The 22,451-nt window shown below is 42.9% G+C and overlaps 2 protein-coding genes across 4 annotated transcripts in view; one reads left to right on the top strand and one right to left on the bottom strand.

Moving 5' to 3' along the window:
* The first annotated feature begins 22 nt into the window (after nucleotides 1–22).
* LOC100690136 (zinc finger protein Aiolos) overlaps nucleotides 23–22,451 on the top strand; it is a 36,222-nt gene continuing 13,793 nt past the window's right edge. For 2 of the 3 annotated variants that reach the window (XM_013277125.3, XM_019359511.2), the window contains exon 1: nucleotides 5,711–6,501. The gene's annotated coding sequence lies outside the window, so the exon portion shown is untranslated. Of the gene's footprint in view, nucleotides 153–648; nucleotides 748–5,710; nucleotides 6,502–22,451 lie in introns of those variants that run through there. The other variant, XM_025908091.1, reaches the window with a different exon arrangement.
* Nucleotides 4,117–20,578, bottom strand: LOC100692290 (insulin-like growth factor-binding protein 4). The gene is made up of 4 exons (XM_003454633.5): nucleotides 19,544–20,578; nucleotides 10,816–10,979; nucleotides 9,406–9,531; nucleotides 4,117–8,186 (listed from the first exon to the last, which is right to left on the bottom strand). The coding sequence occupies exons 1-4, from the start codon at nucleotides 19,899–19,901 to the stop codon at nucleotides 8,052–8,054; spliced, it is 783 nt and encodes a 260-aa protein (XP_003454681.1). The 5' UTR covers nucleotides 19,902–20,578; the 3' UTR covers nucleotides 4,117–8,051.

Here is a 22,451-nt window from a genome sequence, read left to right as displayed (position 1 = left end):
CGAGTGGGATTTCACATTTTCCCTGCGTGGCTTTAAATTTAAGCTGCAGATGTGCAACGTTGTAGCATGATGCAGTTTGCTCCCGGATTGCGAAAAGCTGACCTGCATTGTCACCCCTGACTGCAAAACGCATCATGTCAAAAATCAGCCAGGTCAGTGCAGATGCTCTGCAGCCATCACCCGTGGAAAGCATATATTATTTCCATGTTAAGGCAGTAAGCTCATTTTTCTTGCAATATAGGGGGAATGATTTCTTATGTCACCATACCATAAGCTGCATTATGGATGCTTCACAGGCTTGTGAGCTTTTGATAAACTCAAGGTTGCCCCATTCACGGCTCCCCTGTTGTTAGGACTGAAATACTTTGCATTCTTGTTCACATTGTCTGAGAGCCGCCCAGGTCAATAGTTGTAATAGTGAGTTCCCTAAAAAAACAAAGAAAAGCCCGTGGGATTTGGCCCATTCATCCTGAATAGTTCTTGTTTTGAATTTGTTAATTGATTGTGGTCATTGTGACCCTCTTTCTTTCTGTTTACTCTGTACATTTGAGAGGTTATTTTACTTCTGCATGACCTGCCTCCTGCACAATATGCATTCAGACACCGATGTGAGCTCATCTGGTGCTTCACCTTCCTTTGACTCTCCAGGTCACGAAAGGCCAGAAAGCTGAACGGATGAGACGGAGAGCAGATTCCAAACAAGGCATGGCAAGGACCTTGCTTAACCTTGCACACCTGCATCTGGAGGTAGGGTGGAGGTCACATGCTTCCCGCAAGTTCGGTTACAATGCAGGCTTTACATGGACATTTGTGCAGGGCCTCCCAGGTATAGCTGTGGGATTGTGGATGCCCAGAGGCAGAATATCCCATGTGACACTTTAAATGAGTCCATGAAGCTCCTCTGGTAATGCACAATCAGTCCTTAAGCATATAAAGCCAAAATAGATTCAGGCAGTGGAACTAAGCAGACGTGAAAGTTTACTCTGGTGTTAGATGGCAGAGATATTTTTAGAAGCTGCTAAACTCACATTATCATGATGTAACCTTCCAGAGGTTCCTTGCATGACTGCATCGAGTTTTATGATTAACGCATCAATTTAAAAAGCTTTCACTGTAGGCTGAGGGAAATATATAGTGCCAGATTAAGATGTGAGAACATAAATTCTCCTTGTTCATATTTTCACTCATACCTTCTAAATATTTTATTTTCTACATTTGGTCTCGAGGCAACAACTTCATATACATATTTTTTTTCATAAATGTATTTTTGTTCACCGGATCACTAAAGCTCATTATGTAGTCACGTTTTATTCAGAGGTTTATACCCTGCTTAGTTTGGTCACAATAGCCCAGAGTAACACTCAGTTAAGTACACTGGTTCAGCTGCTCATTAAAGTGATATAAATAACTAATCATGATAAATATCTAATCAGGCATGCACATAGCAACAACTTGGTGCATTTAGCCATGTAGACAAGGTTAAGGCTACCAGCTGAATTTAAAACCGAGCATGGGAATAGGGAAGAAATGTAATTAAATGGCTCGAAACTGCCATGGTTGTTTATGCCAGGCTGCTCTGATTACTTCAGAAACTGCTGATCTGCTGGGATTTCCCCACAGGGTTCTAGGGTTCACAGAGAATTGTCCAAAAAAGAGAAAATATCCAGTCAGCAGCAGTTCTCTGGTTGAAAATTCCTCATTGATACCAAAGGTCAGAGGAGAAAGGCCAGACAGCTTCGCCCTGATAGCAAAACAACAGTAACTCAAGGTATGCAACCGAAATATGCAGAACATATCCGAAGATGCATGTTGAGTCTTGAAGCAGATGGGCTACAGCAGCAGAAGACCACACAAGGTGCCACTGCTGTCAGCTAAGAACAGGAAACCTAGGCTACAGTCCACACAGGCTCGCCAGAATTGGAGAAGATTGGAGAAGCGTTACCTGGTTTGATGAGTCTCAATTTCTGCTGTGACATTTGGATGGTCAGAATTTGGTGTAACCGGATTGAGCGAGGGAGTGGATGCATCTTTGCTTGCATCGGCGGTTCACACTGGTGGTGGTGGTGGGGGATATTTTCTTGGTACACTTTGGGCTCTTTAGTACTAACTCAGCACCGTTTAACCCACAGAGCCTTAACGAGTATCGCTGCTGACTGTGTCCATCCTTTTATGACCACAGTGTCTCCGTCTTCTGATGGCCGCTTCACCATGTGTGAGTGGAGGTGCAATTGTGCTTTTATTTTTTATGGTATAGCAAAGTGATCCTGAGCATCATCGCTGCTGCTCTCTGTTTGAGTCTGCCTGAGCTGAAATGTTTTATTAGCAAATGTGTTGCTCGCTACTTTCTTTTGCTGCATATATAAGTGAAAGATTTGCTCTGAGTCCTGCACCAATGCAGCCCTCCTGCTGTTTTCATTGACTCTAAGAACAGCGCCTTTATTCACCTTGCCTCATACACTCTCTTTAACCCTTCTATGTCTAAGTTGTCATCCTTACATCATTACTTAACAGCTTCGAAATATAAAATTTGATCAGGTTAGAGTTCCCACCTATGATGACCTCACAGAGTTAAAGTAAAAATACTGACTGTGGTGAAAAACTGCTTGCCAAGAATAGTTTGCTTCAGTTCATTGCATTCGTCAACTCGTTATCCATTCAGCTGCCCAGTATACTTTTTACTGGCCTTGGGCCAGAAGGTCACTGGGTATGTTGCGCCTGAGTATCTCGAACAACTTTATGATGATCTGGTGCTCAAAGGTGGGCAATGCTGTACTTCACTTATCTGACAAATCCCATGTAAGCAGATTGAAATAGTCACAGAGCCAGACAAACACTGGAATCTATATTTATTTATTTAAACACGAGTTAATTATATTCGCTAGAAATGGATCTCACATTTAGTTATTCAATCACAGAAATATTTCGCATAAGATTCACTGCAAGAGCATGTTTAACAGGCAGTTTTACCCAAAAGGGTCAGTAAAGATCTGAGATTGGACACATGCAACTTAGATATTTAAAAAAAACGCTTCAAGACTAAGAACTATAATTAACTGTACTAAACTGGGACACTGATAAGAAATGATAAGAGCAAGTCTTTATTATTGATAAATAATCATAACGCTAAATAGAGCATATTTCAGATTTGATGCACCATTCTCCAAAATATATCTCTGACATTTTCATACTACAGTGTTTTGCTACCTTTGTACACATCCAACTGTGCCTTCAGTTTAACTCTGACCTGTCAAGGCAGGGACAGACCCCAGGAATTTGGCAGTCGGTACTTTGGGCCCTGAGGGTCGAAGTGTGAGGCCTCCGTGCGTCAGACACATCCCACAAATGCTCAAGTGAACTTTCTGCATTTGTACTCAGGAAGCGAGGACTCCAAGAAATCACGTTTCCCAGTGGGATAAAAAACAAAAACACTACTTTATGACAACCAGATGACTGTTTTTCCGTGATCCATCAGTGGAACTAGTATCTGCTATAAACATTGACTGTATGTAAATGATGTCACCCATTGCAGGTGTTTTTGTTTTTTTGGTGGGTGACTAGACACAAAAACACAATTAGTCCTAAATAGTAAGGTAAAGAATCTGTGTTATCCTTACAGGACAAATCTATGCATTTTTATGTATTTATTTTTATCTGTAGATTTGATAAACAGAAATATCTCTTATGCTTGGATATGTGAAAAGCCAGGTTACAAAAATGGTTACAAATGTAATACAGATGAGTTTTCTTTCACTCTACATTAAACCTCATTAAGGTGGGCACCAAATGTTATTTTTTTCTGCACCACCTCACTAAAACAATAGAGGATGTAGTCACACCATAAAGCACACCCTTCTTTTTTTGTCCAGTTTTACTCTAAATGTGACAATACTTAAAAAAAATTAACATTATTCTACATTAAACTAGCATTTAAGACCTAGAAATCAACCAAACAATGTTTATTGAGGTCAGAAAAGAATTTAGTGGAAGGTTAATTTTCTAATTCTCAGTTAATACAATCTTATTTCTTTTTGCAGCCAAGGGAGTCGCCACCTGCTGGACATCAGAAGGAATGCAGGTTTATATCACTGCTGCGACTAATAACACCAAGCTACACTGTAGTTTCTAATGTATTTTAATCGTTGTATTACAATGTGTACATTTTCATCAGGAAAACATTTAAACTGTAGCTGATTATTTCATTTGAAACTCTATATTTCAGTTCTTCGATCACTTCAGTGTTTAAGTATAACAATCCTGTTCTGGAAACATACACAAGACTTCAGCTGTTCCCAACCTCAGTCCATTTGTATGCATGCAAACATTACTTCATATGTTCTACACATTAACAGATAATATCAAATGCAAACAGTCTATTGTCGAGAAATGTAATTACAGTTCAGTACAGCAAAGTCAGAGGACAAGCAACTTACTATAGCTTAAATACACCATTTATGTAGTTAGAAGGCCTTTACACAGTCAAAGCCAAAACCATTTTCCATCTCTCACAAGGATTAAGACTGTTTTAACAGACAAATGTGTTTAGTAACACTTCATTAGTTGATGAATTGTAAGATAGGATTTGCTGGAACGATCTTTGTGAGTTCACTGAATGAGAACTGGCGTCTTTATTTTAATGTGCTCGTAGTCTTTGCAACAAGTTTTCGGTTTGATATTCTCAAGCCGCAGCAATTATTCTCCACCCATACCATCTTCTACTTATCTATCTGTGGTTACGTGAACTACCTTTGGATGCATTTCTGTTTTTACTAGCAACTAAAACTGCACGTCGGTGACATGCACTGTGTCTAAAAATGTTTAAACTGAGCGTTGGCTTCAGTGATTAGATTATCATAGCTTGATTTATTTGGATTTTTATTATTACTTTTATACCCTGTAACCTGTGTGTGGAAACTTGACTCATGCTTTATATGAGAGCAAAACTCGGACAACACAGAGACAAGAAAAGATGCTGAGTTTGGTCATTGTTGCTCGAATTGTTTATTATGATTAAACATTACAGGGTTTAATCATAATAAACCTTTTTGACAGTTTTCCATTTGGAAAAAAAAGAAAGAAAGAAAAGAAAAAATATGTTTTTCCTTCATTTGTCTCATAGTCTGTTATAATGGTGAACGTTTCAGATAAGATCAGTGAGTGTACAAGTACAATGTCCAATGTGCAGAGTGCTCTAAAAGCTCTGTTATTTGGGATTTTTTGTTTGTTTGTTTGTTTCTCATCCCTCTTGGCTTTATACGTATAGACTGTATATAAAAGATGAGGATACCCATCGTGATGAGGGTCTTCACATCGCTGTCTTAGTGTTTTCAAACCAGATGTCATGAACACAGGGTCAGATCTGACCCAAAACCTGAGGGACAGTGCACACTAGCACATTTACTCATTTAGTCACAAGGTTCAGTCATAAGGTATCCTGGACACTAATGGCAACTATAATTTATGGAATATAAATCATAATGTATACAGAAGTAGTCAAACTAGTGACTGAACCAATAAGGTCAAAAAGCAAAGAGCCGAGGGCCATTTTCCCATAGACTTAAACAATTGGGCTTCTTTTTACAATTAAGAGGCCTGCCCCCTGCTGCCTATTCTTTAAGTTTAAGGCACTCTTCCATATTGCCATAAACTCAGAAATTGCATCCATCTTTAATATACAGTCTATGGCAGAAGACTCCTTGATTGTTTGCCAGACAGGACAGTTGGCTTAAAGGGAGAGGAAAGGGAGCTAAAAAGGGAGGCAGCACCAGGACCCAGTGTAAGATAAATGAGCATTACATTTAAGCTATTTTAGCTATTTTGAAGCTGCTCTGCTAGAATCTAAGAATCAAGATATGGAGTTGGCAATGAGCATAATAAGTCCAATAAAATCCAATTTCTTGACTGACTTGCATAAAGAGAAAATGATCACATTAACATTGGGAATATCAGTTTTCCACAGGGACCTGGGCTGAAAGCAGCTATCACTGGTTAAATATTTTACTACCTTTCCCAGTAAGCACGAGATAAGCTTAGATTATTTTTCTTTTCTCAGTCTCTGTTTATCTGTCCTGCCTTTTATAAAGTCAAAACCCAATGCACTGTGGGAAAAGTAAAAAGCTAGAATGAATGCTACTAATTTTCATGGCAGGTTTATTATTCAGTTTGGAGCTGAATGTACCGCTCCGTGATTTAAAACTTAAATATTGTTTAGGTAAAATCAGTCGGTGGACATACACAAAGTAAAAAAAAAAGAAGCCAAAATTTTGTATTAAGTGTCTTTTTGTTTTTGACACATCTTAAAATTATAGCCCACACAGCAGTGCGTTGTCAGGTTAATGTTAATGCTGTTCTGTTCTTTGGTTTTTGAACCTCCTTTCTAGTGAATCCTGGGCCCAAACCGCCAGGACACCAACAACAACGACAGCAACAACAATCTTTTCTTGAGTCAGTAACAACCAAAGTCGCCCATTCAGCTGATGATGGAAAACCGTGTCATTTGCACTGGTAATGAACTCCTTCAATTATTATTGTAATCCTCAACAGATGCGTGATAACAGAAACGCAGAGGAATTTTTATTTCCACATCATCGCTGCGTTATCTTTACTGCTTCGCCGCAGTCACCCAATCCCAATTTTATGTTGGCTATAAGTTTACTTTGCTGCGAGGAGCTTAATCATTAAACTTTATTACACTCTGCTTCTATATTTACAGAACTGACTAATGAAACATTCAGCCAGGCAGCTGCAGTGATAGTGCAAAGCTAATGTGGGATTTTCTTTTTTTTTAATCATTTGACAATAACACTGAAAACCTGCAGGAAAAGCCTTTTTCAGACGAAGGTGATCCTCACATTTGCTGATGCTAATTGCTCCGCTCATCACTCCAATCTGAAACAATACCCAAAAAGTGCAGAAACATTTTCCTTTTTTTTTTCTTTCTTTTGTATTTTGGCACAATCAATATGTAGCACCACCAAAAGTTCTGCCATGCAGTCTGTTTGGAGATAAATCCCCTACATCGGAGCATATTCATACAAACACAAGTCCTACTGGCATCTTAGCACCAGCTGGAGAAACAAGATTATCCTATCAGCAGTGCACAGAGTTTCTAACCCAGCTACGCTGCCAGTCCTTTATGCTAGCGAGAGCTCAAAGAGGGAGGGGGTGCAGAGTTAACCACGGGGTGATGAAGCAAAACTATTCTGGGCTCTGTGAGATACAGATTTGCAGACTAATCTCACTTTTCACTTTGGTCTTTGTGGTGTGAAAAGCTATGGCTTATCATTTTGGTAATTCAAGACAGGGGTTGATGCATTCCTTTTCTTCCCTGTTTCTTTCTTTCGTTCTGTCTCTCGTTCTCGTCCCATCTGTTATTGCTACTCTGATGCCGTGGCTGAAGTAAACTTTGTGTTTATCAAACGCAAGCAAATGCATTTTATGGTTTGATTTCACTGGCTTATTAGATGAGTGGGGTTTACAAAAGAAAGAATAGCAGACTAAGAGCCACAAGTTACTTAAAAAAAACGACGCTGGTGCACAGTCTTTTGAGAATCTTTCCGGATTGTCCAGAAATTCAGGTGAATAAGTGCTCCAGAAAGAATGAACCAAATGTTTAATCTCAGGTTTGATTGTTGGGTGGAGTGACTGCTTTTTTTCCCAGAATGCTACACTAAACCAGAGAAAATGACACGCTCTGCATTCTCTCTTTCTCAAAGATCACAACCACAACTGTTATCTGGAAGTGTATGTGTGCCTTTCTTCTGCCACCTGGTACTTTAAAGCACATGTGTCTGAGGACTATTGGCCTAAAGTTCATGTGATACAAAGAAAACAGAACAAGTGCTCAAAAGACTCGTATCACATACCTGCACACACAGAAACAAGATAGCAAAAGAACTCAATTCAATGGTTTCCTTTTTGTTGCACAAGCTCAAGTACCGTTGGCCTCAGGTAGAGTGAGGCTTAAGAATGAAGTCCTTTAGTCATATAGTTCTACTAATAAGCACCAGTAGAATTCAGCTGGTCCTGCACCCCCACTGCCTCCCCCCTCGTCTTCAGTCCCTCAGGCTAGCAATTAACTGGTGGCAGTCTAGATCCCCTCGCAGTTCCAGCGGCCCCGGCAGCCTCAGGCCCGTCTTCTGATCCACACACCAGCATTTTCCCCGCTGGCCGTCACGTGCAGGGTGGCACTGCAAGCATAAAGATAAAGGCGTTATTCTAGTTCTATAGCAGTTTTTCTGGACTAACTGTGAAGCAAAGGAGGCATACAGCTCTGCGGGTCATATCAACTTTATGGTGCTGTACACGTTTGGTAAATTATTGCTTTGGTTTTACTGCATTGAGTTTTAAAGAGAACCTATTCTGCTCATTTATACCTCCATATTTTTGTTTTTGGACTCTACTAGTCTTGATAGCAGTGTAACAGGACTCAACAATGAAAAGATGACCTTAGATCTGATAATTAAAGACATTCCCACTGTACTGAAATGTAATATCGCAGCAGTTTTTAAAGCAGTTGAATTGTTTAGTTAAAGCATTCCTTCTTTGAGCTTTCAACAGTTACTGTAATACTAAATTTATTGTGTGCGTTTGCACTTTTCCCATCATGATTTTGTTTCAAAAAGCCTCCAACACAGACAAGTTAACAATCTCAGAGCAACCCTGCCATGAAATGATTCCCAGTTGTCCCTAATGACCTGTGCTTTACTTCCCAATATGTTTTATCACAGCGCAGTTTTAGTTAAACAGTAAACAGATGCCTGCGAATCTGAGCAGAGAGAGATACTTTAGCCGTGTTACACAATCTGCAGAGCTCAGACTTTTGATGACGGGTGCCTTAGCAGAGCTTTCCTTTTATCACTGACTCTGCGTCTGCTGCTTTGATTGCATGTGCAGCTCAGAGCAGCCCTATCTCCTCTCATTCTCCCTCACTCTTATCTGCACGCTTGCCCAATCTCTCAAAGGCAAAAAAATAAACTAACCCAAAAAAAAGCAGGTAACTGCATCCAAGAACTAATTGCATCCATCGCAACAATAAAGTGATTACTGTCCAACAGTTTAGGGGAAACCGCTTTACACACAGTCTTGATTTCTGAGAGTAAATCACTTTCCATGTGAGCTTAGAACAATAACGATCTTGGCATGACCGTGACAGTCTGCTTGGAGACACTGTTGTGTTGATCTTGAACTATTTAGACTGTATGTCATCAGCTGCAGGCATGTTTTGTGTCTTGGCGAGAAGATTGCTTATGTAGTTTGAAAGGAACTCTTTGAACTATAAAGATAGGCATTTTTATTGGTAACGGCTTCATGATTGAGATTCACAGTTCACCAGTTGACATGGTCAGATTGCGGTCTGCTCGGCATTTCAATAAAGTGCACACTGAGTGAAAGCTGGAAAGTACAGACCTGTTTAGGGTGGAAATCTCCATTTTTGTCACAGTTGGGTATGGGGATCGTGAAGAGGTCATCGTGTGTGCGAGTATTCGATGCCAATCTGTCCAACGCTCTCTGGAGCTCGGCACGACACGGGGCCTGTAGGAGCAATAAGATTTGATTTGACGTTTAAAGACCAGCTGTCAACCACACATATAAACAGGCACTAAAAAATGGAAGAAAATTATTCTTTGCTCCTTAAAATCATGGAAAAATCTCCAGCAAGTTTAGATTTACTTTTAAAAAGCGTCACCCATCTTAAGTTACCATTGTAGTCAGTAATGAAAAGTGATGAGTAATGCCAAAAACACAATTTCAGAACACAGTGAAAAACATTTTGATTACTCACAAACTGCAGTTTGTGACTCAACCCATAAAAAGCTAAACCCTGATTTGGCAGCTATCCTGTTAAGGTCGACTCCTAAGTTTTGAACGCCCTGTGGATGTCCCGTTCTGACCTCTTAAACGTGCTCATGTGCGAGTTCTTCGTAGAACATTGGCTTCTGTATCAATAATCCCATGTTAAAGATTATCATGGGTCTCCACCTAATACCAAATAGTGGTGTCCCAACACAAAGGTGGTCCATTTCTTAAATATTCAGAGGGTTGAGCACCATCAGTTTGTTCCCCAGGGTCAGACTGTCAGTGCCGAGTTCAGCATTCATTTGGACTGTGGCAATGACCACACCAGCACAGTCTAACCACCCACCCTGCTGACAGATCTGGCTGCCCTGCCTCTTCCTCCTCTTTTCCCAAAATAAAATGAAAACTAAGAAAACATGGCTGGGGTCCAGCGCAGGAAGTCGTCAGAGCAGGCTTTTACAGGGAGTAATTTAAAGATGGTACCTGATTAAAGTGTTCACGGAGAAACCCTTGAAGGGGATAGGGTTAAAATTTTGTCGGTTTTTTTTGTGGTTGAAGTCGCACAGCGTTATATCTGAGTGCACAGAAGACACTGATTATGAAAAAGCAGCTTTAAGTAAGCCGGTGTGTTTGTGCCCAGCATCGACCCTGAGAAATGTGAACTCGAGCTCTAAATGTGTTATTTCTGTGCTTCGATGTTCCGCATGTCTGTGTGAAATTAATGCACTGAATAACGTGCCTGTGATGGATTAGGATCCAGGTTTTACCCGTGTTTGAACAGCTAATGGCATGCTAATGAAAATATGCACGTGTACCTTCATTCACAAGACCAAATGTTACAGCCTGTAAATAACTAATTTGTTCAATTTATAACCTGCCTGTTACACGCTTGTGACTCGGGAACTGTAAAGCCTTAATGTAAAACACCTGCTGGATTCAGGCATTTCGCTGCAGCGGAGATCGTCTGGGTTTATTGTTTTTCTGTGAAACGTAAGAAATGCCGAGGATCATTTCTCTCACCAGGATCGCTTTGGCGTCTTCTCTGGCGTTGTTGCTTCTCAGGTTTGTGGATTTTGGAGGGTGCCGGGCCAGGGTCTTCTGTATGCACCGCTTGTCCTGTGGACTGCACCGGATATTGCTGTTGTTCGGGTGTTCGGGAGTCATCTCTTCCTGCCTGTCCATCGCTAAACAACAAGAAGTAAAACTTTAGGTCTTCAAATTCAAACAAGCGGTTTATGAAGCCTTGAAATACAAAAAAAAATACTATTCACAGCACGTTTGTAAAATACTTTTCTAGAAGTCTTCTTATTTACTTGCAGTTCTTTTTTGGGGGCATGAACCTAACTCTACAGAAGGAGCTCCAGAAAGTTAAATAGTGCGTTCCTTGATGACTTCAAATACCTTATTTTGTCTTACCAACAGTCCGAGATTTATTTTGGTGAAAATTCACTCCAGGAATGGCAGTGAAAGCTAATAATTTCTCATTTAAATGATAAAAGCGTGATTTAGTGAAGCATCTAACTGTTCTGTTCTAATAGTCTTCTCGTCCTTCAATGAACAGCCAACAGTGTGGAGAATATAGGCTAAAAACGAGGCCAGGTTAACCACAAGGACACGCAGCCTTGTTCCTGCTTGTTTGTATGAAGTGGGGGGGCAGGGGGTCTGTGCCACCTTTGCATCTCCATCATCCTGCATTATGAGCCCAGCAGGCAGCCAGCTGTTTCCTGAGGAAATGCCCCCCTGCCTCGTCATTCTCCACCTCTCCACAACAACCGCAGTCCGCACCAGATGGAGGTTGTTTGAGAGTATTTGCACTGTCACAAGCTTTTGGGGGCACGAGAAGGGTGAAATAAAGAATAAAATGCAAAGTCTCGGTTCTCATGCATCTTGCCTTTCACCTGTGGCGTTTAAGGCTTGGCAGTGCTTTGGACTTTGTGCTCATAATCCATGGCTTTCTTACAAATTGGCACTGGAATCAAAGGACTTCAAAGTGTAGTTTTACAGTTTTTAAACTGGTCTTTCTCTGATCACTGAACCAGATCTGAGCTCTGGTTAATATCACTGATCATTGCCAGGCATCCAGCTAACTGCTCCTGGCATAGACAGTGAAACAAGGGTTTGTAGCCTCCTTAATCTTGTGCAACATGCAGCCTTTTCTCAGGTGCATAAAGGCTCAAATACAGAAACTTTTCCTTTGTAGTTCAGACTCTTAAACATGTCCTGGAATGCCCTTTTAAGGATCCCGGGCCACTTCCTGGGGATGATTAGAGGGTTTTACAACTTGATCGGTGACCGTGTTTCTCTAAACCTCACGAAAGGTCATGTTGCTTTGTTTGTCTGGGGGGGAAGTATATCTCAGCTGTTTATATTTTTAGTCTCTTTGCTGTTAAACCTTGCTCATCAGCACTTTCTTCCACAAGCGCCATCGGGGTTTCATCTGTTTCCTAGTTGTTCTTTCTCCTCTTTTGCCGGTTCAGACTTTTTCCGATTCCACGTAGAGCGAGCCAAAGTGGGTCAGGGGTGGCATGTCCTGTTTGCTACCACTGCTGTTTTCCATGGAGGAAGTCGCCACTTCTCTGTGTGGTTTCATCTGATTTGGATCGCCAGCTCTTGGCATCTAAATATCATTCCTTCAGGGCATTGTCAGGCCTACGCTGACACATTTGCAGCGCATTGTTAGTCACAGGTGCACAGCAGAGATAAAGGAAGTTCTGGAGTGAGCAGACAATCACACTCAGAATCAGGGACCAGGTACATTTTGATTAACCAAAGTTAAGACCGTAACCAGTTCAAACAGACACCCTCACCTGTTTGTTAATCAGCAGATTTAGGTCATCGTCAACTAGTCACTGTGATACGTTAGCAGAAGGACAAGGCAGCTTCTGACTGGGCGTATTTAGCAGACAAACTCAAAAGCTCTTACACAATAAACTGCATTGCTTGCTCAACCTAGCTTTTACATAAATATTTGTCTTTGCATTGCTGCCAACGTCTTCGTCATAGTGAGCGTGACGTGCTGAGGGGCATCATTCATCGCTAGAAAAGAAAAACCCCACTTTACACAAGTTCGTCTCAGTACGTGATTTAATCCACATCATAACAAGTCCAGGCCACATGTGTCTGTTTATATATTTGCCTTCTCTCTGCAGACTGTAGAACAGTGACACGAAGGGGTCATCAGATTTCAGATTCCACTGTTAGTGGCTTTTAAGGCTGAGGCTGTGAAGCCCAAAGACAAATGTTCTCCCCAAATAAATATTTGGTTATGCTCAGAGTGCTTTCCACTCGTTTATTCTTCTCCTAACTTGGATCTCAGATTGAAGATCGTCCATTATGAGACATTTGTACAAAAACATGACATGCAGCCTTTTACAGATTATTCATTCGTGCTGTACTGGATACAGATGCTGTGAGTATGTTTAAGGTGAGGCTAGAAAGGCCTGGAGGTTTGAAAAGCTGAAAACATCATATCAAGCACTTTTCTGAAAGCGCATTGGGCCCTGGAGATCACTTTGGAGGACAGCATATTCACAAATGAGATGTTTTGGTGGACACACCCTGAAGAGGAGCAGCTATAAAATATATTTGCTACTTATAGAGTGCCACACGGTTGCTGTTCTTTTGTAGGCCAACCCAGAGGTTCACATTGTGCTGGTGGCTGAAACAAAAAAGCCAATGGGATTTTTACTTAGGCTTATTGGATTATTGCAAAAAAAAATAAGCTCTTAGAACAAACATTGTGTCCAAACTTTTGACTGGATCCGTACTTGGACGATATGATATTTTTTCAACTGTGTGAAATTAATCACAGAAACGCTTAAGTTAGCCATAAATGATCTAAATCACTCTCTATATTGAATAGTACAGAAACACTATTGACATGTTAGCTGCTCTCATGATTCTAGTAATGTATTTAACAATGCTCTTAAATCCATCCGTCCATTTCTGCCACTTTTCTGGCAAGTCTGGTTTGTGGGAGTAGTGGTCTAAGCAGACATGCACAGACCATCCTCTTCCCAACCAGCTCTTGCAGGCTTCTGGGGGTCATACTGAGGCATTCCCAAGCCAGCTGAGAGACATCTTTCCAACATGTTCTGGGTCGGCCCCAGGACCTCCTCCCAGTTGGACATGCCCAAACCAAATCACCTAAGAGTCATCCAGGAGGCACACGAACCTGCTCAACTGGCTTCTTCTGATGCAGAAAAGCAGTGATCCCCTCCTCCTGAGTTTGAATGAACTTTAGTTTTTTGTTTAAGTTCTTAAAAAGTTCTTCTCTTCACTTAATGCTAGCCAGCTTTCTTCCCACCAGCTTTTAATATGTGACAGGAATGAGTGAAACAGGACACCAAAAAGCCACAAACGAGCGTGGGGCAGATCGTCCTATCAGACGAATCAAAAAGGGAGGGCAGGAAAACACTGATTTTCAGGGTGGTGTCAAGGTATTCCAGACTTAATATTCCACCCTCCCTGCTGCCCCAGATCTAACCACACAGATGAACTCAATTACCATCACAAATAATCATAACTCCAATATAAAAAAGACAGAAATGAAATGCCAGTGCAATAGTGCTGATTCAAAGTTGAGTCTAATGTAAGCTTTTTGTCTGTGTGCTTCTCTCTTCTGTTGAGTTACAGCGAGAGCCACAGCTCTGTCAGCCGCAGGACTTTCCTGTTCTGACACTTTATTAATTCATGTTTTATTTATGTCCAAACATCGAGGATTAGTTTGATATGAACAAACAGTCGGTGCATAAAACTTAAAACGACATGAGTTTCATGACACCCGATAGAATAGCTTATATTGCGCTGACAACAGCTAATGTCTTTTAAAACAAATGGTCTTCGGGGAGTCTTCTTTTCCCAAATGTTTGGTGACACTTTTATGTGCTTTTTTCCCCCCTTCCTTGCAAGCGATTCTGGCAGCAAACTCTGAACTCATCTAGGCTTACTACCAACAGACTGCTCTTTTTGGTCAACACTGGACTCTGCCAGAGTATCAGTATCAGACGCTCGGTTTCCAGGCAGAAGATTTCTTTGAATCTGTTAATCATCAGCTCGAATCTAACACAGCACCAGGAACAGTGTTCAGGACTGCTGTCAGGGCCAATGAAAATGTTGGACCGTGCTATGGGGTAATTTGTCAGAGGAAAGGTTGAAAGAAAGTTAAATCAACACTAAATCACAAAAGCAGAAACCTGCTGCTACTGCACGGCCTGCTGCTGCTCAGCGGATGTCAAAACAGACATCCCAGTCTTTAGAAACCAATTAGGAGCAATAAATCTGTAAAATTAAAAATGCCTGCTTGATTATATACTGGCTGCTCATCAGGAACTAGCAGAAAAAAGTGCATAATCAGAAACAGAACTTAAAAGTATAACTATGAGGCTCATTTCCAGGTTCAAAGCAGCTTTTCATGATTCAAAATCTTATACTTATGCAGCCCTCAGTTCATCTTCTGGCTCAAACACACTGATTAGGCTCTTAATGGCAGATTTCTTGATCGGCTGACCCTCGCAGACAACAGATTTGAACAGCAGGGTGTGGGGCTTCTGTTCTCACAGCCAGAGGTGTGCCTCTGAGATTACCTTGTAAGGATATCCCCTCTCACTGACGGCAAACCGATCCGAGAAAAACTGTCTGCAACTGAGCGTTTAGAGCAGTATGAAGCCTGAGCTTTGACCCACATGGTTTGCGTTTACACACGCTGACCTCATTATTTGAAACTTTAACCGTGTTTAGTGTGAGAATCCTCCGTTATAACAATATAGACCTGACAGAAAACAAGGAAAAGCATAATAGGTCCCCTTCAGCCCAATACTCCATTCTACAGCCTAAACCTCTTATAAGCCAGATGTAACACACACACTCACACACACAAAGGTGTGGATCAGAGAGAAAAACACGAGTAAAGGATAGGGCTGAACCTTTTCCAGATGGATCATCATCAGGATAAACATTATCCTTGAACCTGTGTCAAACTTTTGGATCAAAGCATTGTTCGGCGATGAAAATGAAGCTTGTTTTTCGGAAACGGGCTCACTGCCCCCTCTAAGTTTCTCGTGTTTTCAGGAAGGAATTCTGTTTTTAATCGAGATGAAGACAGAACCTGAATCTGAATTCATGTCTGTTATATAAACTGAGCCGATGTGGATCTGTCAGTAAGATATCTCTAGGGCCAGATTGTGTTGCTGCTTGTTTTGCAGATTCATTTGCTTACAGATTTGTGAGTAAATTCTGTCACAGAGAGCAGTAATCCTTGCTGAGTTTATGCATTGATGGTGCTTTGTGGTGAATAGAGGGAACCCTGCATCTGCAGTGAACTAGGTCAAACTATTCTGGGTTCCTCCATTAGATTCATTTTAAGCTGAATATTCTTACATAGAGAAATCGGGTTAAGAGTGATTCTCTCCCCTGTGCGAAGACAGGAAATGAAATCAAACATCGGTGATTACAGCTGCACTTTTTTTAATCTCTTAATATCAAGACTGTCGCCGGTGAGGCGTTTAGTTTGATTCACATCTACAGGTCAGGATGTGGGCCCCTTACCCTAAACTCAGTGCTTCCTAAGTGACCTAGTGGAAGTTACGAGGCGAAACATTTCAGTTGGCCTTGGTGTAGTCAAAGGGTGCATAACTACACCAAGGCCAACTGAAATGTAAAATTTAAAGATTTATTTAGTGTATAAATTGAATTTCTGGATTCCATCTGAACATCTGGGTCCGGATTACAGTGTAATATTGTCTTGAGAACTTTAAGACAATAACTCCCAGTGTCAGTTTGAGATGTGTGGGTTTTTTTTTCATGAAGCTATGAAACTAAAGGTCCAATTTTGTTCTACCTTGAAGTGGTGAAGAATCTTTCCAAAAATTCCTGGATCCAAATCTGGATCGACTCCCAGGGACTCCACTTAACCTGGGCCAAGCCCCACCTGGGGCAAAAATGTTCATGCAGATCCATGAAGATGAACTCTAGCTTGTTCTGCTAACAAACAGGCAAACCAAGCCAGTTACATGTCCTCCTTGAAGGAGGTAAAAATGTCCATTTGTTCTCGGGAGATGGAGCTACAGTATTTTTCTTACTGAACTTCTGGCTCAGACTTAAATCCCAGCCCGTGAGGATTCACTCGCCTCAGATTAAGGATGTGTCGTGGCCGGGACAGAGTTGGGTTGTTTGTGTATCTCTCGGCTCCAACTCTGGAAGGGGGTCCCTGCCCCACAGAGAACAGCAATTAGCTAATCGCATTTACGGCTGCACAAGAGCCCCAGCTGTACAAATGCACCGCACAACCCAAAGAAAGCAAATATGAAATGACATCTGCCGAGAGAACTTTGAGAAAGCACATCTTTAATAACCAGTTCGGAGCTCCCAAATTGTGCTGGGAGAAAAAAATCTAGGTTAGCATGCTGCTTTTATAAAGGCCTATGTGCGTCACAGTAAATTGGACATAGTTGAACAGAGTCTGGCTCCACCGACTGCTTCATTCATGCAACTCCCTCTGTGCCTGTAGGTGTAAGACTTTTCATATCTGACATCTGTATCAGTTTGTAAATAATATCCGTTTCACTGCGAGAGGGAAGCGTCTGAATACCCGACACCGGGGCAGACCCAGCAGGAATGCGGGAACAGATGCCAGCACACGCTTGATGATTTATTCTAAGTATTAAGATCGAGAGGGATCCTGAGAAAGGAATATTAAGAAGCACTAAAGCTGCCTTAGACTTTGACATGCGGCGCAGGGTAGTGCCTGTTGTTGCTATGGAAATTCAGTTCAGGAAGAGAGAAACGGGCAGATAGCTCATAATTCTTCACAGCCTGATTTAATATGTTACTTTTCCTAAACACGAGGCAGCACCAGCCAGCAGCTGCAGGGCTGTGACAACCAGCGTGAACACCCTAAATTCACTCAGTGCGCTGTTAGGATGTGCCTGCATCCCAGGGTCCTTTTATTGCGAATTCTCTAGGTTTTTACAATCCCTCTTTCTATTTTTATCTGGCATGTTCACTGTTGCTAGGAGTGGGGCAGTGTCAGACATGTATTCAGGAGATGCACCCCCTTGTTTAATAATGCATAAGTACGGTGAATGCACCACAAAGGAAATCTAGAGCTTTTTTGCCTCTCCCCGGTGCCTCTCTGATCGTCTCCCGTCTGCCACGGTTTACATTAAACATTCTCATACAGTAGGTTTGAGCTGCTGCCAGCAGAATTGATTTACAGTGAGATTTATCGGGCAGAGCTTCCCTGCTTTGTTGACAGACCTCGGGGGTGAGAAAGCACATCGAGGCAAACGGAACCCAGCGCTCGGATTACAGAAAAACCCCAAAACAAAACTTTTCCAAAATGTTCCAACCTGCCAAGTCCCCTCCGTGTGCTACAGCTCAGCTAATTGCACAATGCAGCATCGGAGAGATTCAGGGAGAACATTCTGCAAGATAAACGGGTGTGGACCCAAACAGCTCTCCTTTTATATCAAGCTCAACACAGCTTTCCTCTTCTTTCTGATTCCGTTCAGTCACGCTATGTGCCGGGCTAACCTATGCTGGCCTTGCGCAGAGAGCAGAAGGCTCTAATTTCAGCTCTGGCAGCAACAGTGCCGATGAGCTCATCCTCACGAAGGAGCTGGACACGGTGGGCGATGTGCTCGAGGGCTTGTTCGGGCAGGAGAGGGCCAGGAGAAACAGATGCTGCAATGACAATGGGCGTCCTGCGAGTTTTACACCAACTAAAGCCCGTCTACTACTATTACCAGAAAATGTCTGGGAGCCTGTGTGCGGCAGATAATCTGGAACAAATAAAAGAGCCGCCACCTTATAACAGTTGTCTCAAATGATTTAATGGAAATCAGCACCACTCCCTTTGTGGAGACGAGCAGTTAGAGTCTAGTTAGGAAGAAGCTGATGTTATTGCAGTGAACTGGAACTGGATATGCAGATCCAGCATTAGACATCCCACTGTGTGAAAGTGGAAACAGACTTTGGAAGAGGAATGCAATAACAGAAAAGGAGAGCTGAGCCAGAAGAGTGTGATAGAGACATCAGCAGCAGAAGAAGAAGAGTCAGAGATTTGCAGCAGCAGCGGGAGGAGGAGGAGGATCAGGGGTATCCATGAAAGAGCACCACGTAAATTACTGATTGCAGAGAGCTCTAATAGCTCCAGACTGGCCACACTCCATTACAGTCATTTCATAGAGCAGCTTTTATTACCTCCTCCCATTACAAACACACACAGATTCACTGGGACACACACACACACTGAGACTCTCACATTTCCAGCATCACCACAGTCCATTTCACTGCCTGCACTTCACCTGCAGGACCTCACTTAAACATGGCATACGCAAGTTCTGCTGACGAGAAAAAAATTTGCAGGATGCCTTCAGTAAACTTTGTGCAGCACACGCACACCCTGGCGCTCTGCATCTTTCATCTTTCAGCAGGGCTCCCTTTCACAGCGAGCGGCCGCAGGACAGCAGCGGGACTGTGTGCGCTCTCCCATCAGGATCTGGTGCGTGTGCATGCTCTGCTTCAGGGCTTAGCTGAGATTAGGGTAAACAAGCAGCACATTGTCACCCCCCCAACTCTGCCCGGATCAGGTAAAAAAGGTCCGAGGAGCACAGAGAGAAAACATTCTGGTCTGCAGAGACGTCGCTTCAGCTTTGGACAGATCGCTTTTGGCGCCGAATGAGAGAAAGACCTTTGCTGCTTTGAGCGTAACTAAACAAGAAGAAGAAGAGCCCGGTTTCACTCTCACCTGAGTTCTCCTCCACCTCCCTCTCATCAGTGCAGATCCCCTGGCCATGCATCAGCGAGTGCAGCGGCCTCTCCACGCCCCTCGGCGGGTAGCAGCGGAGGCCCGTGCCACATCGGGGCGAGTAAACGCCACAGTGGGCTCCTTTAGGCAGGGCACAGGTGGGGCAGCAGCCGCAGCCGGGCTCCCGCACCGTTTCCTCGCAGCCTTCAGGCAGACGGCAGCTGGCCAGGCGCTCCTCAGAGCAAACGGGGCAGCGAATGGCCTGGTCTGACAAGCACAGCGCCGCCAGCGACAGGGCGCCAAACACCCACAGGCCCCAGCAGGACGGAGCTACTGCGACGCCACCTCCACGCACCATGGCAGTCCCGGCACCTGCACGCAATCCTTTGCCCTTGTGTATGGTCCCTTTGGCCTCCTTCTCTTCTGAATGTGGTGCAGCTTATAATCACTTTGAGAAGAGGTTTGAGAGGAACGCTTTGTCCTGGAAAGTCTTTGATATTTTCAGCTGGTTAGTGTTTCAAATGCAGGCACACAATGCCTCTGCTGTACTGCTTCTCCGTTGCTCTGATTCAATTTCACACCGCAGAAATTGGAGCCTGCTCTTGATGCGCTCAGCTCGTGAGTGATGAGGACAAGTTTTGGGGTTTTTGGGGGGTTTCTTTTTTGTTAAGGTGGAACGAGTGGGAAGGATATCCCCCGCCGTGTTCAGGTGATGCTTGCTCTGTCTTCGAGTCGGAGTCCCGAGGCTCGCCCGCGCTCTGCCGAAACACCAAAAAATCTGGTCTACAAGTGTCCAGATGCAAAGCCGGTCATCAAAAGGCCGTGTTTTTGGTAACAGCTGCAGTTTCCTCCTCTTGCTGGTGTGCAGTGCAAAGGACTCGCTCCTGAGAATGGCTCAACACGAGTGGCTCTCCTTGGACTTTATACTGGTCCATGGACACGCCTCTTTCTACAGTGAGAGAGGAGCTGAAAGGCAGAGCAGAGAAAAGCCAGGCTAAAGCTCTCTCCCTCTGTCTCCCTCTCGCACTCAGGCACACAAACTTATATACACTCTCCCTCACTTACTTGTCCTCTCTCAATCCTGAGTGCCCTGAGAGGAGAGGGAAAAAACAGCCCAATCGCCTTTTCACTTGTTCACACAGAGAATATCACTCGGTTCTCTCTCCCTGCAGCCCACCCTTATCTCGGCCACTCTCACATATTGATTTCTATTTTTTTTCCTTTTTTTGTAAATGATAAAACCATTTAGGTCCAGAAAAAAAGAAGCAACGTGTCAATGCTGCTCTGCTTTAATCAACCCCAAATGCACAACAGAAAACAACCTCTGCTGCCTCAACAGGGTCTCGCCATGTGTTTGTGCCTGCATCCAGTGGTTAGTCCAGGCTGTGCCGTCAACCCCCCTGCCCACCCACCCACCTCCTCATTATCTCGGCTCCTAGATCTCTGTCTCTCCCTTTTTCCTAACTGGAGTGGGCAGCTATAAAAAGGCAAATGGACAGTCAAACACAGACACCCCCCCCGCCCATTCCCAGCTGCTGCCCTGCCCCCACCAGTCCTAAAAAAGCCTCCCACCAGTGGGATCGCACGATATGTTCTAACAATGCTGCAGTTTATTACACACGTGTGTGTTTTTGATCAGGCCAGACTCTGTAAATCAGCGTGCTCCTTGTGTCTTGTTTGCCTGTGCATGTGTGTCCTCCGCCCAGCCCGAAAGGTTTTCAATCATGGCTTTTATTGCTTTTCCTTTTTCTCCCCCTGTGTTTCTTTGCCTCCATTTTGCCATGGAAACCCAGCATGCATTGTAACGCCTTTGTGAGTGTGCGTTCTTTCAGCTTTTTTCTACACGCTGGTGGCTGGTTGCCACCGGCAGGCCGTGGGCAGCAGCCAAGCCTCTCAAGGCCGCGCACCGCTCAGGTGGGTGCTACAGCGTGTGTTGTTAGTTACGAGACATCGATGGTACTGATCTGAAACGTCCACAAAGCACTTTAAATACACTCAAACATAAGTCTGCTTTAGGGCTCTGTGGTAAGGTTAGACATTTTTACTGAGCCTCAATTTAAAAGACAAGCCACCCGCTTACTTTTATGTTCATTTTTACAGAGACGGAAAAAAAAATCAAGCAGCAGTTTCTGGAATTGCTCAACAGTCTCTGAACTTACAGCAAGGATAGGAACGTTATTATGTGTCAGTTATGAGGTGTTTGACTGTGTGTGTGTTTTGGGGGGTGCAGGGTGGTTAGTCAAAGGTTAAATGTGGTTATTGATGCTATTTTGTAGATGCTGGCTGAGCTAATGAGCTGCGTGCGAGCTGTGTTTTTGTTGTAACTTGAAAAGCAGCGTAACAGACCGGCAGACAAGCGGAGCATGTAAATTCTTCTTCCAGTATTTTAGGCTCATTTTAAACAAATATTATTTTGCCAGACATGACAGGAAAAGGAGGGCAGACATAGACGGGAAACGATGGATGGGAATCTTTCAACAATGTAAAACAAACAACCTGAAAGAAACAGTGCAGACAAAAGCAGAAGAACAACAAAGCCCCCCCCCCCCAACAAAATCACGACCGTCCAGTGTCTTAAAGTTTATATCCTCATCAAAATCACATTTTTTTTATCTTGCTGTTTATGCTAACAATAAGTAAAATATCAAAATCATTACAAAGCTATGATCTGTTAATGTTCACAAATGAAAAGTACATGAACAGCTTCTAATAGAGATCATAAGATTTCCCCCAAAAGAAGCAGAATCTTTGCCACCTGGAATATTTTCAATACCACAAAGAGACCACGTGCAATACTCAAATTTCAAAAGTATTGGCTATAAAAGCTGAAACGTATAGATTTAATCATGAGATGGAACAACCTGTCAGATTTTCACAACTTTAAAGCCACATAAGGAGAAATAAAAGG

Source organism: Oreochromis niloticus, linkage group LG6 (assembly GCF_001858045.2).
Source record: "Oreochromis niloticus isolate F11D_XX linkage group LG6, O_niloticus_UMD_NMBU, whole genome shotgun sequence".
NCBI lineage: Eukaryota > Metazoa > Chordata > Actinopteri > Cichliformes > Cichlidae > Oreochromis > Oreochromis niloticus.
The sequence above is the reverse complement of the archived record's forward strand: the minus strand, read 5'-3'. Positions and strand labels throughout refer to the sequence as shown.